Raw genomic sequence first — 13,398 nt, 5'->3', positions numbered from 1 at the left:
AGTCCAAACATCTGCACATATAAACAACAAATTCAAAAATTGAATTCAGCAGAAAGAAAAACAAACCTAAATAATAACAAAACTATAAAACGTTCTAATAAAGTTAAAGTTACAATCATTACACACACAAACAGCAGTCGTAGTAAACCATTAGCATTGAAGCATTTAAGGAGCTGAATTATTTTCCATTGAGCTTTAGTGATAACTCCTCTTTTCTCTCCTTCCCTCACCCCCCAGCCCGAGCAACAAAGCTGTGGAACCGAGAGAAAGACGTGTACCGGAGGCTGAAGGACGTACCCGAAAAAGCTTTGGCCACCAGCGGCTATTCAGAGATCAGCCTGGCCAAGCTCTTCCAGGCCTTCTCCTCTCTCAAGTAACTCACACACATCAAATGACGACACTGCCCAAAGGCTGCCACGTCTGACTCAAAACGGGAAATTTGCACATTCACCTTCATCGGCTGTCCGTGTTATTGGTTAGCGATTTTAGGTTTCCACGTCTAAACGTCATGTCATCTTCTCTGAACCTGATAGACTTGTTACAGGACTTAAAAACCCAATCACACCTTTTCACCTGCCTTCATTTTCTTCATATAGACATTCTGCGTGCACGCACAACTTGACCCCGTCACCCTGACTGTATGGTTTAAAGGGGGGTTTTAGCAATCATACCTAAATGACAGCCTATTGTGTGTGGAGGCTCGCTGTGCCCAGATGTGTGTGTGTCTGAAAATGACTTCTCCTCAGAGCAGCAAGTATTCTCCAAAAGCTGCTAATTAGCCAATGATAGTGACCTAGCCCGCTAACACCGCTGGATGCCCGCAGCGATCGGACACTTGTTCTGATTACCACCATTCATCCTGAGTGTGTGTGTGTGTGAGAGTGAGCTCAGAGGATGAAAGAAAAGGAGGATGCGGGGCGAGGGAGGCCACAAGTTCTGCTCTCTCTCTCTCTCTCTCTCTCTCTTTTGTCTCCATACCGAACAGCTGATCTTCTTCACCGCCTCTGTTTAACTCCCTCTCTTCCCCTCCTCCCTCCCATGTGCAGATTGTCTTTTAATGCCTGTCATTTCCTGTATCTGACTTGCTGCTTTATGTAATGTTTGTTTTTTTTGTAATGACCAGAATATTTTGTACTGCGTACTTTGATATTGATAAGAAATTGTTTGATACTGAAACCTTAATAAAAAGCTAAATCAAAAACAAAAGTCAATCTTGTGATATTTGCAGTGTGCATGGCGGGTCATGGTGGATGGCTCTCCTTGGTTGTTTACTGTGACACTAAACTTCTATGCAAGGTTGAATAACATAAGAAAATCAAGCATATTTAAAAAAATATACATCATAATGTCAGTTTTATAATGTGTCCATTAGCCAGCCTCCTTAGATACACACGCAAAACAAGAAACAAAAAGAGTACGCTGTCCTTCTCAATTCTCCTCCACTCCCACTCCCACCCTGAGAATAGAAGATTTTTATTAGTGTTTCGGCGTGTCGTTATGTCAATCAAGGAGTCCCTGCACTTTCCTTCAAAGCAAACTATTTAATATTTCATTATTGTAATGACAATAAATCACACATGAGTCAGTTTCTCTCTGGATAAAAATACATGTTCCCACAAATATTTACCTGCTGCTTCACTTACTCAGCACAACAAACGTCTGTGATTCTGCTGCTGTAAATAGTCCCACACAAAATGTAGTTCTGTAAACGAAGCCCCCCTTCACCTAATGTGACGTCATTTAAAGGAGGAAGTGGTGATTTTGTAATGTCTCTCATTCTGCTGTGCAAAGGCAGAAAGTTAATAGATTAATTTCCCTCATGTGGTGCCTAAGTATCTAAACAACTAATGAGGTGTGTTTGATTCATGTGCCTTTGACTTCTTGTCTCGTTCAAATGAGCGACATGTTTCCTCTGTTTAACTGATCTGTCTGTTTCTACAGTACAATGAACTGGAGTTGATCCCACATACATTTACCTGCAGTCATAATCCCTCGTACACACGTCTGGTCATGAAAAGTCCCATCAAACATATCAGCGTCCTTTTATGTAGCCAGTCATCCCTTCACTTTATCTTTCTCTGTATTTGAAGATGACGTTTGGTGATGACTCTAAACGTAATGCTCAGGGCGTCTGGACATGTCCATTTGTTGTCTTTCATGTTTAAAGTAGTTCTCATTATATTGAGAGAAAAGACCCAAACCCACCATGAGGCGCCTGTGAAGCCTAAAGCTGAAAAGACGTTTTCCATCAGTGTTCAGAACAACCAATAAGCCCCGAGTTCCCACTTGGTGACCGTGACCCCGAGTGGATCTGTCCTGCTGCTAATACTTGCACGTAATCTCAAGAAATCATTCAAAAACCAAAACATACAATGAATTCATCCAAACACTTGTTATTTTACACTTGTATGATTTATAAAATAAAATTAAAAAAGTTTGCACTGGAAGCCAAACAGCTATATAACCGTGAACCTGAGCTGAAATCACATTCTCACGAGTACACAAATAGTGTTATACAGCTGTAACTAGCCCTATACTAATCCCCAATCAACCACTTTGAGTACCAGTTAAGTAAATTAAAGCTGTTTTAGGGATTACTTTACCACATGAACATGTATTAACCCAAAGAAATAAAAGAACATATTATTTGATGGTTTGTTTTTGTCCTGCAAAAAATGGTATATGGCCCAAAACAGCAAAGTGTTTGTCCAGTATAAGAAAGAAGACATCAGGAATGATGTTTAAAAAAAAAAAAAAAAAAATCTACTCTACTCAGTCTAGCTTTGTAGGCTTGTCAATCGAAAAATGCCGTTATTACATCACATACAGTATCTATTTCATGAGAATTTAAGTAGACCCCAAAAAAAATGCTTATTTTGGTCTGTGATTGTATTTGTTGACAAACCAAAATGCAGAATATCAAAGGCTCCTACCTAACAAGAGTCAACTGGATCATGACTGTAACTTAGTAAAACTCCGAACAGGACTGTTATCTTCTCGCTTCTTTGAGAAAGAAGTAGGCTCCACTCGTTGACCTAATACAAACAAATTAGAGCTATTTTTGTAAACCAAATGGTATAATGTGCTCAGTTATGAATGCCATGCTATGTTTTCATTATAGTCTCTTTTTGTAAACTATATGTCTCCTCTGCTGTAGTTAAAGTTCAGTATGTAACTCGCTCCATGAAGTGTTTCAGCATTTTCCTGTGAATCCTGCCTTTGTGTTAATACAGTAAAAACATTTTTTTACTCCATCCTGCAGCGTGCATTTCCATAAACACTGCACGCCTCACAAATCACTTCAAACCACTGTGACTTGTGAAGGCAACCTTAAGTGGGCTGAACACTTAAACCGTGATTCACTATGCAATGGATAGAACATGCTGTGTGTGTGACAAAGTGTCTCACTGCATTTGCAGTCTATTGCTCATAACTTTACATATTTATCAAATCATATCAGCTCCACTTCTTCTCCCACATCAGACTGTTTTTGCTCCAGATTTAATCAACACATGCAAGCCTGCTTTTCTCACTAACCCAGGCTGCAGCTTTTTCAAGTGTGGGCCCCGTTTTGTCCTCTCAGTTTGGACTAAGCCCAGTCAATTTGAGTCCCTCTGCATTAATTCGACCCTGCTAAGCTAATAAGGTCGAACAAGTCTCTTTGTATTGTCGTGTTAAGCTTTATTGCTTGTCGTTTTGACCAGCGATGGACAAGGTAGGCTTTGATGAGGGAATTAGTCCCCTATTCTGTCCCTGTTATTCATGGCGTGGAGGAACATACAAGCGGCAGAGAGGGTGTCAAAAGGAGAGCTGGTCCTATTGCAAAGTGTCTCCCTTGTTGGAGCTGAAAGGGCGGTTATGAGACGATAAACCGCTTAATACACTGAGTTAATTGGATGAGAGCAAGAGAGACGGGGAATTAAGGGGCGATCCGAGAGGGGAGCGGAGTGCCATGGCCCGGCTATTCAGGTCTTTCATCGGGGCCGGTTCTCCGCCTGAGGGGGGGGGAAGAGTGCGAGTGGGGGGGGGGGGAGTCTGTTCATCAAAGCTCCTTTTAGAGCGCCTCTCCCGGGGACTGAGTGAGGGACTGATCCGGGTGAGACTGTGGAGTGATTGGGTCTATTCTCCCTCAGTGCGCGGTGGGAGAAACGAGGTCCGGGAGAATCCAAATCACGGAGCCAAATCAAGTCCAGCAGCTCTACAGAGGAAAGGGAGGAAAGGGGGGGAGGGATAGCGGTGATGAAAATGGGCTCAAGTCAGTGGGAGGACATTTTCTGGACACCTGGGTTAACCTGTAAGAGAGAGTGGGGAGGGGGTGGGTTCAAAATTCAGCGCATTGATACAGTCTGTCAAATCATGTAGATATGTTTTCTTCTTTTATAAAGCGTCGCACGATTGGACTGAATTAATCTTTTTTCCCCTCTCTATTATATCAACATGCATTATAAAGCTCATTCATGCAACAAGAAGCCTAATCCCACGTACAGGCATGTCTTAAATGAAAGAGCGCACATTCAACAAGTGTGACTTTATAAATCCACAGCCATTGCCCTGTGACAGCATTTCAATTTTCTCGCCTTTTTGCGCCGCAAAGAAAAGTTTAAGCCTCGCACCCAGCAGGTCACCCGCCTCCCGGCATTCCCCAGATATTAGGGACAAATTGGTTTGCCATTCATTAGTTATATTCACAATAAGATTAGAAAACTCCCCGGACAAATCATCAAACCCCTATAGGGCCAGGCAGGAGAAACACACACGCTCCAATGGGCTTCAGCAAAAGAAGACATTTAAAAACATCACACATTGTGGAGGATGGTGGCTGCACAGGAGAAAATTGCTTTTATTTTTTCGTTTTATTTATTTATTTATTTATTTATATGCATTGTGCTGCGTGGAGCAGCCGGGTCACTGACGTGCAATGCTGTGTGTGTTTGGATAAATTAATGCGAATAATAATCTCTCCACCAGTCCCTTATCTGATATAATTCCTGCTTGTTTGGACTAAATTGAGTGATTAACAGGTGTAAGAGTCTTCTGAAACAAAAGGAAAAAGGACAAGGTTTTATTTTTGTTTTTTTTCTCAGATGCAGACAATAAAAAAAAAGTGAGACTGCTTTAATCCGCAGGGTAATTTCACGCGATTTGGACGGGCACCATAGCTGGGTCAAACGGAGGGGAATAAGCATTGATTGCTGTAATAGTCCTGCACTGGTTGTGAGATGCAATACAGAGGGGATTTAACTCTTCGATGTGTGTGTGCGCGTGCGCGCGCATCCCCGTGCGCGTGTGTGAATGGCGCTTGATGGAGTGGTTTGTTACTTCATTAATGACAAAAGGGACTCGCTTCCATCGACACGGCATTACAGATGTTAAGACCAATTTAGCGCCTTTAAAGGGTCTTAAAGGAAGTTTTGTGTCGGCCCCCCCCCAGATAAAGTGGGCGATCTAATTGAAAACTCCTCTCCTTTGTCGCACGCTTCACATGTTGGGGATTAAGCTCATGAATATATGGTCAGTATTTTGTCAACTGCGCTGAAGAGGATAGACGCACGCAGCGCGCGGGATTATGCATCTAATAGTTTGTCCCATTCAGGTGCAGCATTGCGTCTCAATGTGTGCGCTCTGCAGTGACACATTCCTCCTTTTAGACACTGCAGATCCTGTGAATTAAGATGTACAATGTGTTCATTCCAAGAGAGCATTAACCAACATTTAATTAAATAATTAAAATACAGCAGTGGTATCATAAATGAAAGTTAGCCATAATGTGAAGACAGAAAACACGTTTTCTTCATTACACCTTTATTAATATGTCTATTATATTCTATTTCACATTGTTTAATTTTCCTGGTTTAGGCCTATGTCAGTCCTAAAAGTATTTTGAAATCATAATAAAAGATAACTCATTTAAGCAGTGTAATTTATTCAAATTAGCATTATTAAACCAGGAAACTTACAATCACTTCATAAGAAAAACATCTTCCTCCAGTCTGCTCCACCAGGGGGGAAATTTGACATAAATAATGATCTAAAAAGCTAATAATTCATCAACACAGGTGAAAGTCTACACAGGGAAACATTCATTAAACACTACACTGAGTGCAAACGATCTCCTGAAATATACACAACCTTATTTTGAAAATCATCCTTTTTCTGGTTCCTATTTTTTTTTCTTTTTACACAATATGTACATTTTTCTTTCACACAGGTCAGACCCCGACTTCGCTTGCATGTCCTGGAGCCAGACTCAGCAGTAACGCCACTTCTCTCAAAATAAAATAGGGGAAGGATATGCACAGAAATCTGAAAAGAACTGGTTTGGTTCAGAGATATAAAATATATTTATTCAGTGGTGTGGCTGAGTGTGACTGGGGGACATGCAGGCCAGCAGTGGAGAGAGGTCCAGCCTAAAGAAAAGGCGATGGAAGGTCTATGGACAGTTTTTCCTTTGGTTCTGGGTGGGGGTTTATTTTTTTTTGGGGGGGGGACCTCTTCCAACACAGACACACACCATCTGATCCCACATCAATGCATACAGAGAAAGCAGAGTTAATGCCGAGCGCTCGAGTTGTCCACGTTTTGAAGAAGCACAAGAACCTCATATAGAAGTCTGGGTTCCCCTGCAGTCGTTTTGTGTGTCTCTGTTTGTGTGTCTGTGTCTTGTCAAAGTAACTAAAACATTCAGTTACATGTCAAGGTTCTTTTTTAAAACGATAACTTCCAATTAATTCAACATTTTAATCAAAAGGAACTTGGTGTGTAAAAAGTCAAATAGTCACTTTAGAAAAAGTGTTTTTTTTAATCAATCAACTTTATCATAAATTAATATAACATCAGAACTCCGGGCTTAATGTGTCAGTCATGTTTACTTTTCTATATACTGTAGCTATATGATAGGTAACAAGTCCAACATTTTATTCTGAAGTGCAGGAGCACAAAGTGGCATTGAAGATGATTATTGTTGTTGAGTAAATGTTCTTAGTTTTTCCCTCATAGCACTGTGATTTGTTTTTTTATCAGTACTACATGACAGTTATTGTTCATTTTATGGGGCCTACGTTTTTTAGTTCAAGTAATAAATTTCTTTTTTTTTTTTTTTTTTGAAAAAAACATCTATTTTAAATGTAATCTTTATTAAGTTATTGTTAGTTTTCTAGACCTATTTACAAATTAAAAAAATGTTTGGCGTTAAATGGATGAAGGTGTGTGTATGGAGTGTAAAACAATGTGAAAAATAGCAGTAACTACCAGAGACACACAAACACACCTTTTCTTTGTAGCTACTGCTCTTCCTTAATTTGGTTGTGCTATTTAGTTGGGGAAACTTGAGGTAACAGGGACAGTCGGACAAGAGGGACATCAGCCTCCAGAGGTATGAGTGGGTTGTTTGGTGGTGGTGTGGCGTAGGGCTGGTGGGTGTCATGGAATGGGACTTCAGCCCAGGACAGAGAGGCCTAAAGCCGGTGTCGAGTGTTCAGCACACCTCCTTCCCTGCTGCTCCGGGAGGCAGGATGTTCAGCTGGGTGAGCTGAGCCGAGTGTTCCTTGGCCTTGAGGCGCAGTGCTGCGATGCTGGACGCCCTGCGGTCTGCTGAGGTGGAGGAAGAAGAAGAGGAAGGATCGGGGATGACCGGGCCCGCGTGGGAGGGGTTCTCTACAGGAGGGGCAGGCTGGCGGAGCAGAGCTGCAGCAGTGGAAGCACTGGTCAGGGGCCCCATACTGGAGAATAGTCTGAAAGGAGAAAGGTATTTAACATTATTTAAAATGTATGGATCTTCAACATGTTTGCAACACAGTGTTAAAATTATTGCACACAAAAGCCTGAAAAAAAAATGTTTTATTGCTTTTATTGGAGAAGGATTTCTGTCCAGCGTAAAACCACTTCCAGTAATTGTTGACTCTTTGTTTTTCTTAAATACATGAATTGTATGTATTTTTATTTATTGTGCTTTATTGCATGCTGACTTCTAAGATATCTACTATAACATAGACATTGGTGAATCCAAAGAGAGAAGAGTGGAAGAAAGCGTGCATATGTCATGTGAAGTGTCGTCCCTCCTCACAGCTTATCTTGCAGAGTCACACATTTAGTTAATTAATTTTGCCATTTAACAAAGTGAGAGCACCACCACCAAGTGTCTCACCAGGCACTGTGAAATACACAGTCATTGCATTAGAGATATTAGAGTTGCATGCTGTGTTGGGAGTTCAGTATAAGCGTGGCTGCTGTACATACATTGTAATTTTTTTTTTGTAAAATACTGGGATGAATGTTTATGCCTTCAGGTAGAGTTCTGGTGTAAATAAGTATCAAACAGGTGTTAGGGCTGTTTCTGGGTGTGGTGTACCTGCCAAAAGTGGGTCCGATGAAGGCAGGGTGCCGAAACATGGCAGCCGTTCCCAGAAAAGTGCCCAAGCCGAGTGGGGTAGCCAGGGGTGGAGCAGAGCCGTTGTGAGTAGGGGCCAGGCCAGGGAAGGCAGCGGCTGCAGCTGCGGCGGCTGTCCAGGCGGACTCGAGGGCAGGATGGGGGTGATGAGGGAAGGGCCCTCCCTCCAGGTAGTGGCTGAGAGGATGGCCTGCTGCCAGGGGACCGGGGAAGGGAAGGCCCGATGGGTGGGCCTGCACCCCGGCCTTCTCACGCTTCCTCCACTTGGCCCTGCGGTTCTGAAACCAGACCTGAGGTCACACAAAAGTGATAACAGAAAGGTTACAATAAGTCAAATAATCTCTTTTTGGAATTTTAGATATCAGAGTAATTTATTCTAGGACGGTGGTTTCAAAAGATTTAAAGTGATTTGAAAACAATAAATAGTTTAGCACCAAAATGTATATTAAATCTTCCCTAAATGACAAGATAGTGAGTTTAAAACAACGTGATATCAAGTGTTACTCTCCTGTCCTGCTTACATAGCAGGAATGTTTCATTATAATTGCCATCACTACACTCTATTGAATGTTGTGTCAGTGCAGTCTAATAGTTGTCTGCTTCAGGTGGTGTCCAACAGGCGGAAAGTCAACGGTAATTACACGCGAGGTAAACTCTGCCGCTTACGGTCCTTTAAATCTACTTTCTGTCTAATTAACCAGCCGCCCCCCCCCCTCCCCCCTCCCCCTCCTACTCCACTCTCCATGTCCCTGTGGACGGGCATCAGGGAGGGTAGGGGGAGATAATTAAGAGCGGTGTTAACAAAAGATCCAGAAAATTACCGCTGAACTGGCTCCAATAACAATTAATGCGCTTTAAATTAAATTCTTAAGAGATGTAGAACAAGTGACTTTCATTCCGGAGAGTATTTAACTTTCCCACGCATCCTCTGTTGGCCAGTTTGCTCTGCAGAAGCACAATGAGCAAAATGTCAACATGAGGAAAGTGATTGAACGGGGACCGAGCTTGAGCGACACACACATTATTCCCAGAGGGCTGTTTAGCATTACACAGCCCCTCGGGAATTTATGAGTTTTTATCACCTCCCTGATGGCGCCCGTTAAGTGATTTGTTCACCTACGGCCCCCTTCAAGAGACATCTGTTGTTTTACCGTCGGCCATAACCCTCCCAGAGCTTTCCGCTGTGTTTGAACTGTCTCTCTGGTTATGAGGCCGGGCTTTCGACATGCAAGACACGCTTTCAGTGCAAAGCAGGAAAAAAAAAGAGGGAGAAAGAGGGGAAGGGTGGGTGGGGCGGGGGGGGGGGGGGAGCAAACACCTTTTAATGGTCTCTCTTTCGCTCCCAAGTGCAAAGCATCGGATCAATGCAGGTCTATTGCAATCACATAATGGGAAATCAAATAGCATTATCCCTCCCCTCTTTCTGTCTCACCCCTCCCTCCTCCGAATCTTTTTTGCGCACACACGCACACCCTCCCTTCGCCCCCCCACCACCCCACCATCTCTCTCTGATGGGAATTCAAACACCATCTCATCACCAGGAACATAAACAGTGTTTGCTCCTGCACTAAGTGAGCTTTTTATGAATCGCCAGCGTCGCCTTAATTGCCTCTAAAACGTCCCCCGTCCGCGCGTAATAACATTCAATAACAGGAAAGACCTTCCCCGCGCGGCTCACGAGGCCATTTAACACTTTTTTTTTTTTACTGTAATAAATGACTGCCTCAAATTGGTTGATCCTCAATCAGTGACGCATGTCAGCGGCTATTATCCAGCAGGGACACTTTATAGGCGAAATAAAACATTAAAAGTTGCTTATTTTTCTGCAAAATTTGATTTACAATCTTCTTCCTTTTTTTTCCAGATAAACAGAGAGCCACTTACTTGAACGCGGGCCTCGGTGAGATCCAGACGCATCGCGAGCTCTTCTCTGAAAATGATGAAAGAAAGAGGAAAAGAGAAAGAAAAGATTCAAGGTTACAGGCCTCAGTTTGGAAGCAAAGCAGAATTGCTGTTTTGTTCCCTCCTGTTGTTCACTGTCAACAATAGACGCAAAAATGGGTTTGATGTTTTTTTCATGGGGCTTCAGAAAGATGCCATATAGCCATATTCTATTTTCCCTGTCACGGATGGGTAGAAATAGGCCCTATGATTGTTAGATTTTTTTTCCTTAGCACAGGCCTGTCACTGTAACAACATAATGGAGGAAATAATGACATCTAAACTAGCCTGCCACAAAGCAATTGACGCTGCATTCAGCTGCAAGATGGACCTGCAGTGGAAATTAGACCTACAAGTCGTTTTAGGGTAAATCGATTGGAAAATGTGAATAATCTCAATGGTGAGAAAATATTCAAATGGAGATTTATCTCCTAACGCTTCAATTTGTAAGCAAAAATGTAGAACATAATATAGTTAATTGAATATGTTTGGGTGAATTGTTTTTTAATCCATATTTTTTATAAGTATAGCATTTATTTACATATTTTATTTTTAGTTCGAGTTTTCTCTTTGTGTTTACCAGCCCTTGGGCTTGAGGTCAGACCCTGAAATGATTTTTTTCTTTGCAGACTGTACCTATTCACCATCATGTCCAACGTGTAATATGATCTGCAGAGGTTAATTTTTCCTCCTGACAATAACACAGCGCTCCTCTGTATCAGTTGCAGCGGATACGGTAACAAAACGTTCCCATTGTTGGCACCTTTAGGCCTTTTGTGTTAACTAATGCAGGGCACGGCTTTTCTTTAGTGCTGGGGCATTTGAAGAGGTGTGATCCACACAGTGTCTTAAGACGCAAGGCTTTATTGGATTTGTGCATGGATATATGAAATTGGAAATGTTTAGGATATTTAAATTACGAAGAAAATAATAGTCACCTTTAAAAACAGTGCTAAACAATAACAGTTCATAACATGTCTAATTTATTTTATTTCAAGTGGATACAAACCAACTATTTGTAAAAAATAAAAAATAAAAAAAATCATTAGAATTAGTAGAATTTAAAGTCAGAAGTAGCATTACCTTTTCTTAAATGATAATAAAAAAACAGATTAATGCGAAATAAAATAGGGCATTTGTCGTTTATATTTTAATATGATACAATCAAATTTGAAAAACTACAATAGGCTTAATGCTAATTTTAAAATATATTTTTTAGAGTACTTAGATAATTTAATAGCACAGTAAATAATTTTAAAATATTTTAAACAGGCCTAGTTTGAAATGTTGTTTTTTACCTGGTGAACACGTCGGGGTAATGTGTCTTCTGGAAAGCTCTCTCCAGCTCCTCCAGTTGGTAACTGGTAAATGTAGTCCTGTATCTTCTCTGCTTCCGTTTCAGCATCCCTTCCTCTGAATCACTGCCCGCCGACAGACACACACTGTCCTCCCCGTCCCTCACGTCCCCATCCCCGGCGTTCAAGCTCTCTCTCTCCTCGTCCTTCGGGGACAGAGCCGCCGGGTCCCCGCAGCCCTCCTCTTTTCCCGTGTCCTCCTCGAACTTTAGTGGGCCGAGCTCCACCAGTCCCAGACTGCCGTCCTCCGAGCCCTCGCCGGGGCTTCGGTCGCCCTCTCCCCGGCTCAGAGACGCGTTCTCCCGGTAAGACTTGCTGCGGCTGATGCTCACCTGTGGCGCCTGGCTGATTTTAAGGCTTTCACTGGTCTGCTCCATGAGGAGCCGCTCCCTGTCCAGAGTCTCTGTGTGCTCGTGTAGGTACTTCCCGCCGGGTCCATACAGTCGGCGGAGCTTAGGTGGCAGGTGCATGTCTGCGCTGAGGGAAAGGGGGTCTTTGGTTGTTCCTGAGGAGGAAGCGTGTCAACATGTCAAAATTAGACAAAGCGGAATGAGTGAGCTTTAAATTTACATTTTAAAATAAACCATGAGTCGGCTCAGCAATTATTCACTTTAAACGACAGGATACCTCATAAGTTAAAAAAAGAAAACAACAGTCTTTGCTGAACATAAAAACAACCATCAAGCTGTGTTTTTTACAACTTGACTTTTAGTAATAAAACTAGCAAAATGTAGGCCTATAACATTTAATTTTTATTCGCAATGCCCCTCAAGGACAAACACCGGCTGTTCAATTTCACTTCAGAGGAGACTTACTGTCAGCCGTCTTGTCGAGCTCCCCTCTCCCGGGCAGACCCGTCAAACTTTGCGCCCCAATCAGCCGGACCTTACAGGGGCTCCTGCGGCCCAGAATGCTGTCTATGCAGTAAGAGGAGAGCAGCGTCGGGGATTTACTGCTCTTCCTCTCGGCCCGGTCGTGGATATCTTCCTCAAACTGACCACTCATATCGACGCTTTGCTTCGTAGTTTCGGTAACACCTGTCAGTCTCCCCCTCTCTCGCGCTCTCTCTCTCTCTCACACACACACACCCTCTCTCGCGCACAGGATCTATTGCTCCCTTCTTCTTTTTTCTTCTTCTCTGTCTTCAGGCCGATGCGATCGTTCTCTCCTCCTACCTCGCTCTCTCTCTCTCCCTTCTCTCTCTCTCCCTCTCTCTCTCTCCTGTTACACTCCTCTGTCACGCTCTCTAATGCCAGGCAGAGGTTTGACTGCCTCGCGCAGCTCCAGTCTGCCAGGCGCTTCACGGCTCCACGCGCTCGCTCTCAGCATACGTATGGGCTGTTGTTGCGCCGTCTGATTGGCTCGTACGTGTGTATGTAGGGGGAGAGACGGCGCGGAGCTGCTTTATATATTTTACGATTAAAGTTAATTTGAGGGACAGGTAACAAAACCCGACACGGATTCGCTTTTTCCCGGTGGAACGAACTCTGATGATAAAGTATAAGCACCAAGAATTTTAAATCGGGTTTTTTTTCGCTGGGAAGTTCACTAAAGTTTCAATGATTTAAAATAAAGGCCTACTCGAGAGATTCACGAACAAAACAGTCCTGAACTGAAAGTATTTGATATCATTTAAATGTTTGTGACCGTTTTGTAACGAGCACTGGTGTGTTTTCTTAACACCAATGAATTTAGTCAAACACATTCGGGCCTGTA

General features: G+C 42.7%; 2 protein-coding genes across 2 annotated transcripts in view; one reads left to right on the top strand and one right to left on the bottom strand.

The window, feature by feature from the left end:
- The window catches only part of pola1 (polymerase (DNA directed), alpha 1), a 55,578-nt gene extending 54,372 nt beyond the window's left edge, over positions 1 to 1,206 (top strand). The window contains 1 exon segment of the mRNA XM_079361137.1: positions 238 to 1,206. Coding sequence (XP_079217263.1) covers positions 238 to 377 — 140 coding nt within the window. The 3' untranslated portion in view covers positions 378 to 1,206.
- Positions 1,207 to 5,696: 4,490 nt separating this feature from the next.
- On the bottom strand, positions 5,697 to 13,005 carry arxa (aristaless related homeobox a). Its single transcript, XM_079360804.1, has 5 exons — positions 12,498 to 13,005; positions 11,626 to 12,187; positions 10,271 to 10,316; positions 8,348 to 8,676; positions 5,697 to 7,730 (listed from the first exon to the last, which is right to left on the bottom strand). The coding sequence occupies exons 1-5, from the start codon at positions 12,685 to 12,687 to the stop codon at positions 7,475 to 7,477; spliced, it is 1,383 nt and encodes a 460-aa protein (XP_079216930.1). The 5' UTR covers positions 12,688 to 13,005; the 3' UTR covers positions 5,697 to 7,474.
- Positions 13,006 to 13,398: the final 393 nt, after the last annotated feature.

The sequence above is a fragment of the Symphodus melops genome, assembly GCF_947650265.1.
Source record: "Symphodus melops genome assembly, chromosome: 14".
Taxonomy (NCBI): Eukaryota; Metazoa; Chordata; class Actinopteri; order Labriformes; family Labridae; genus Symphodus; species Symphodus melops.
The sequence above is the reverse complement of the archived record's forward strand: the minus strand, read 5'-3'. Positions and strand labels throughout refer to the sequence as shown.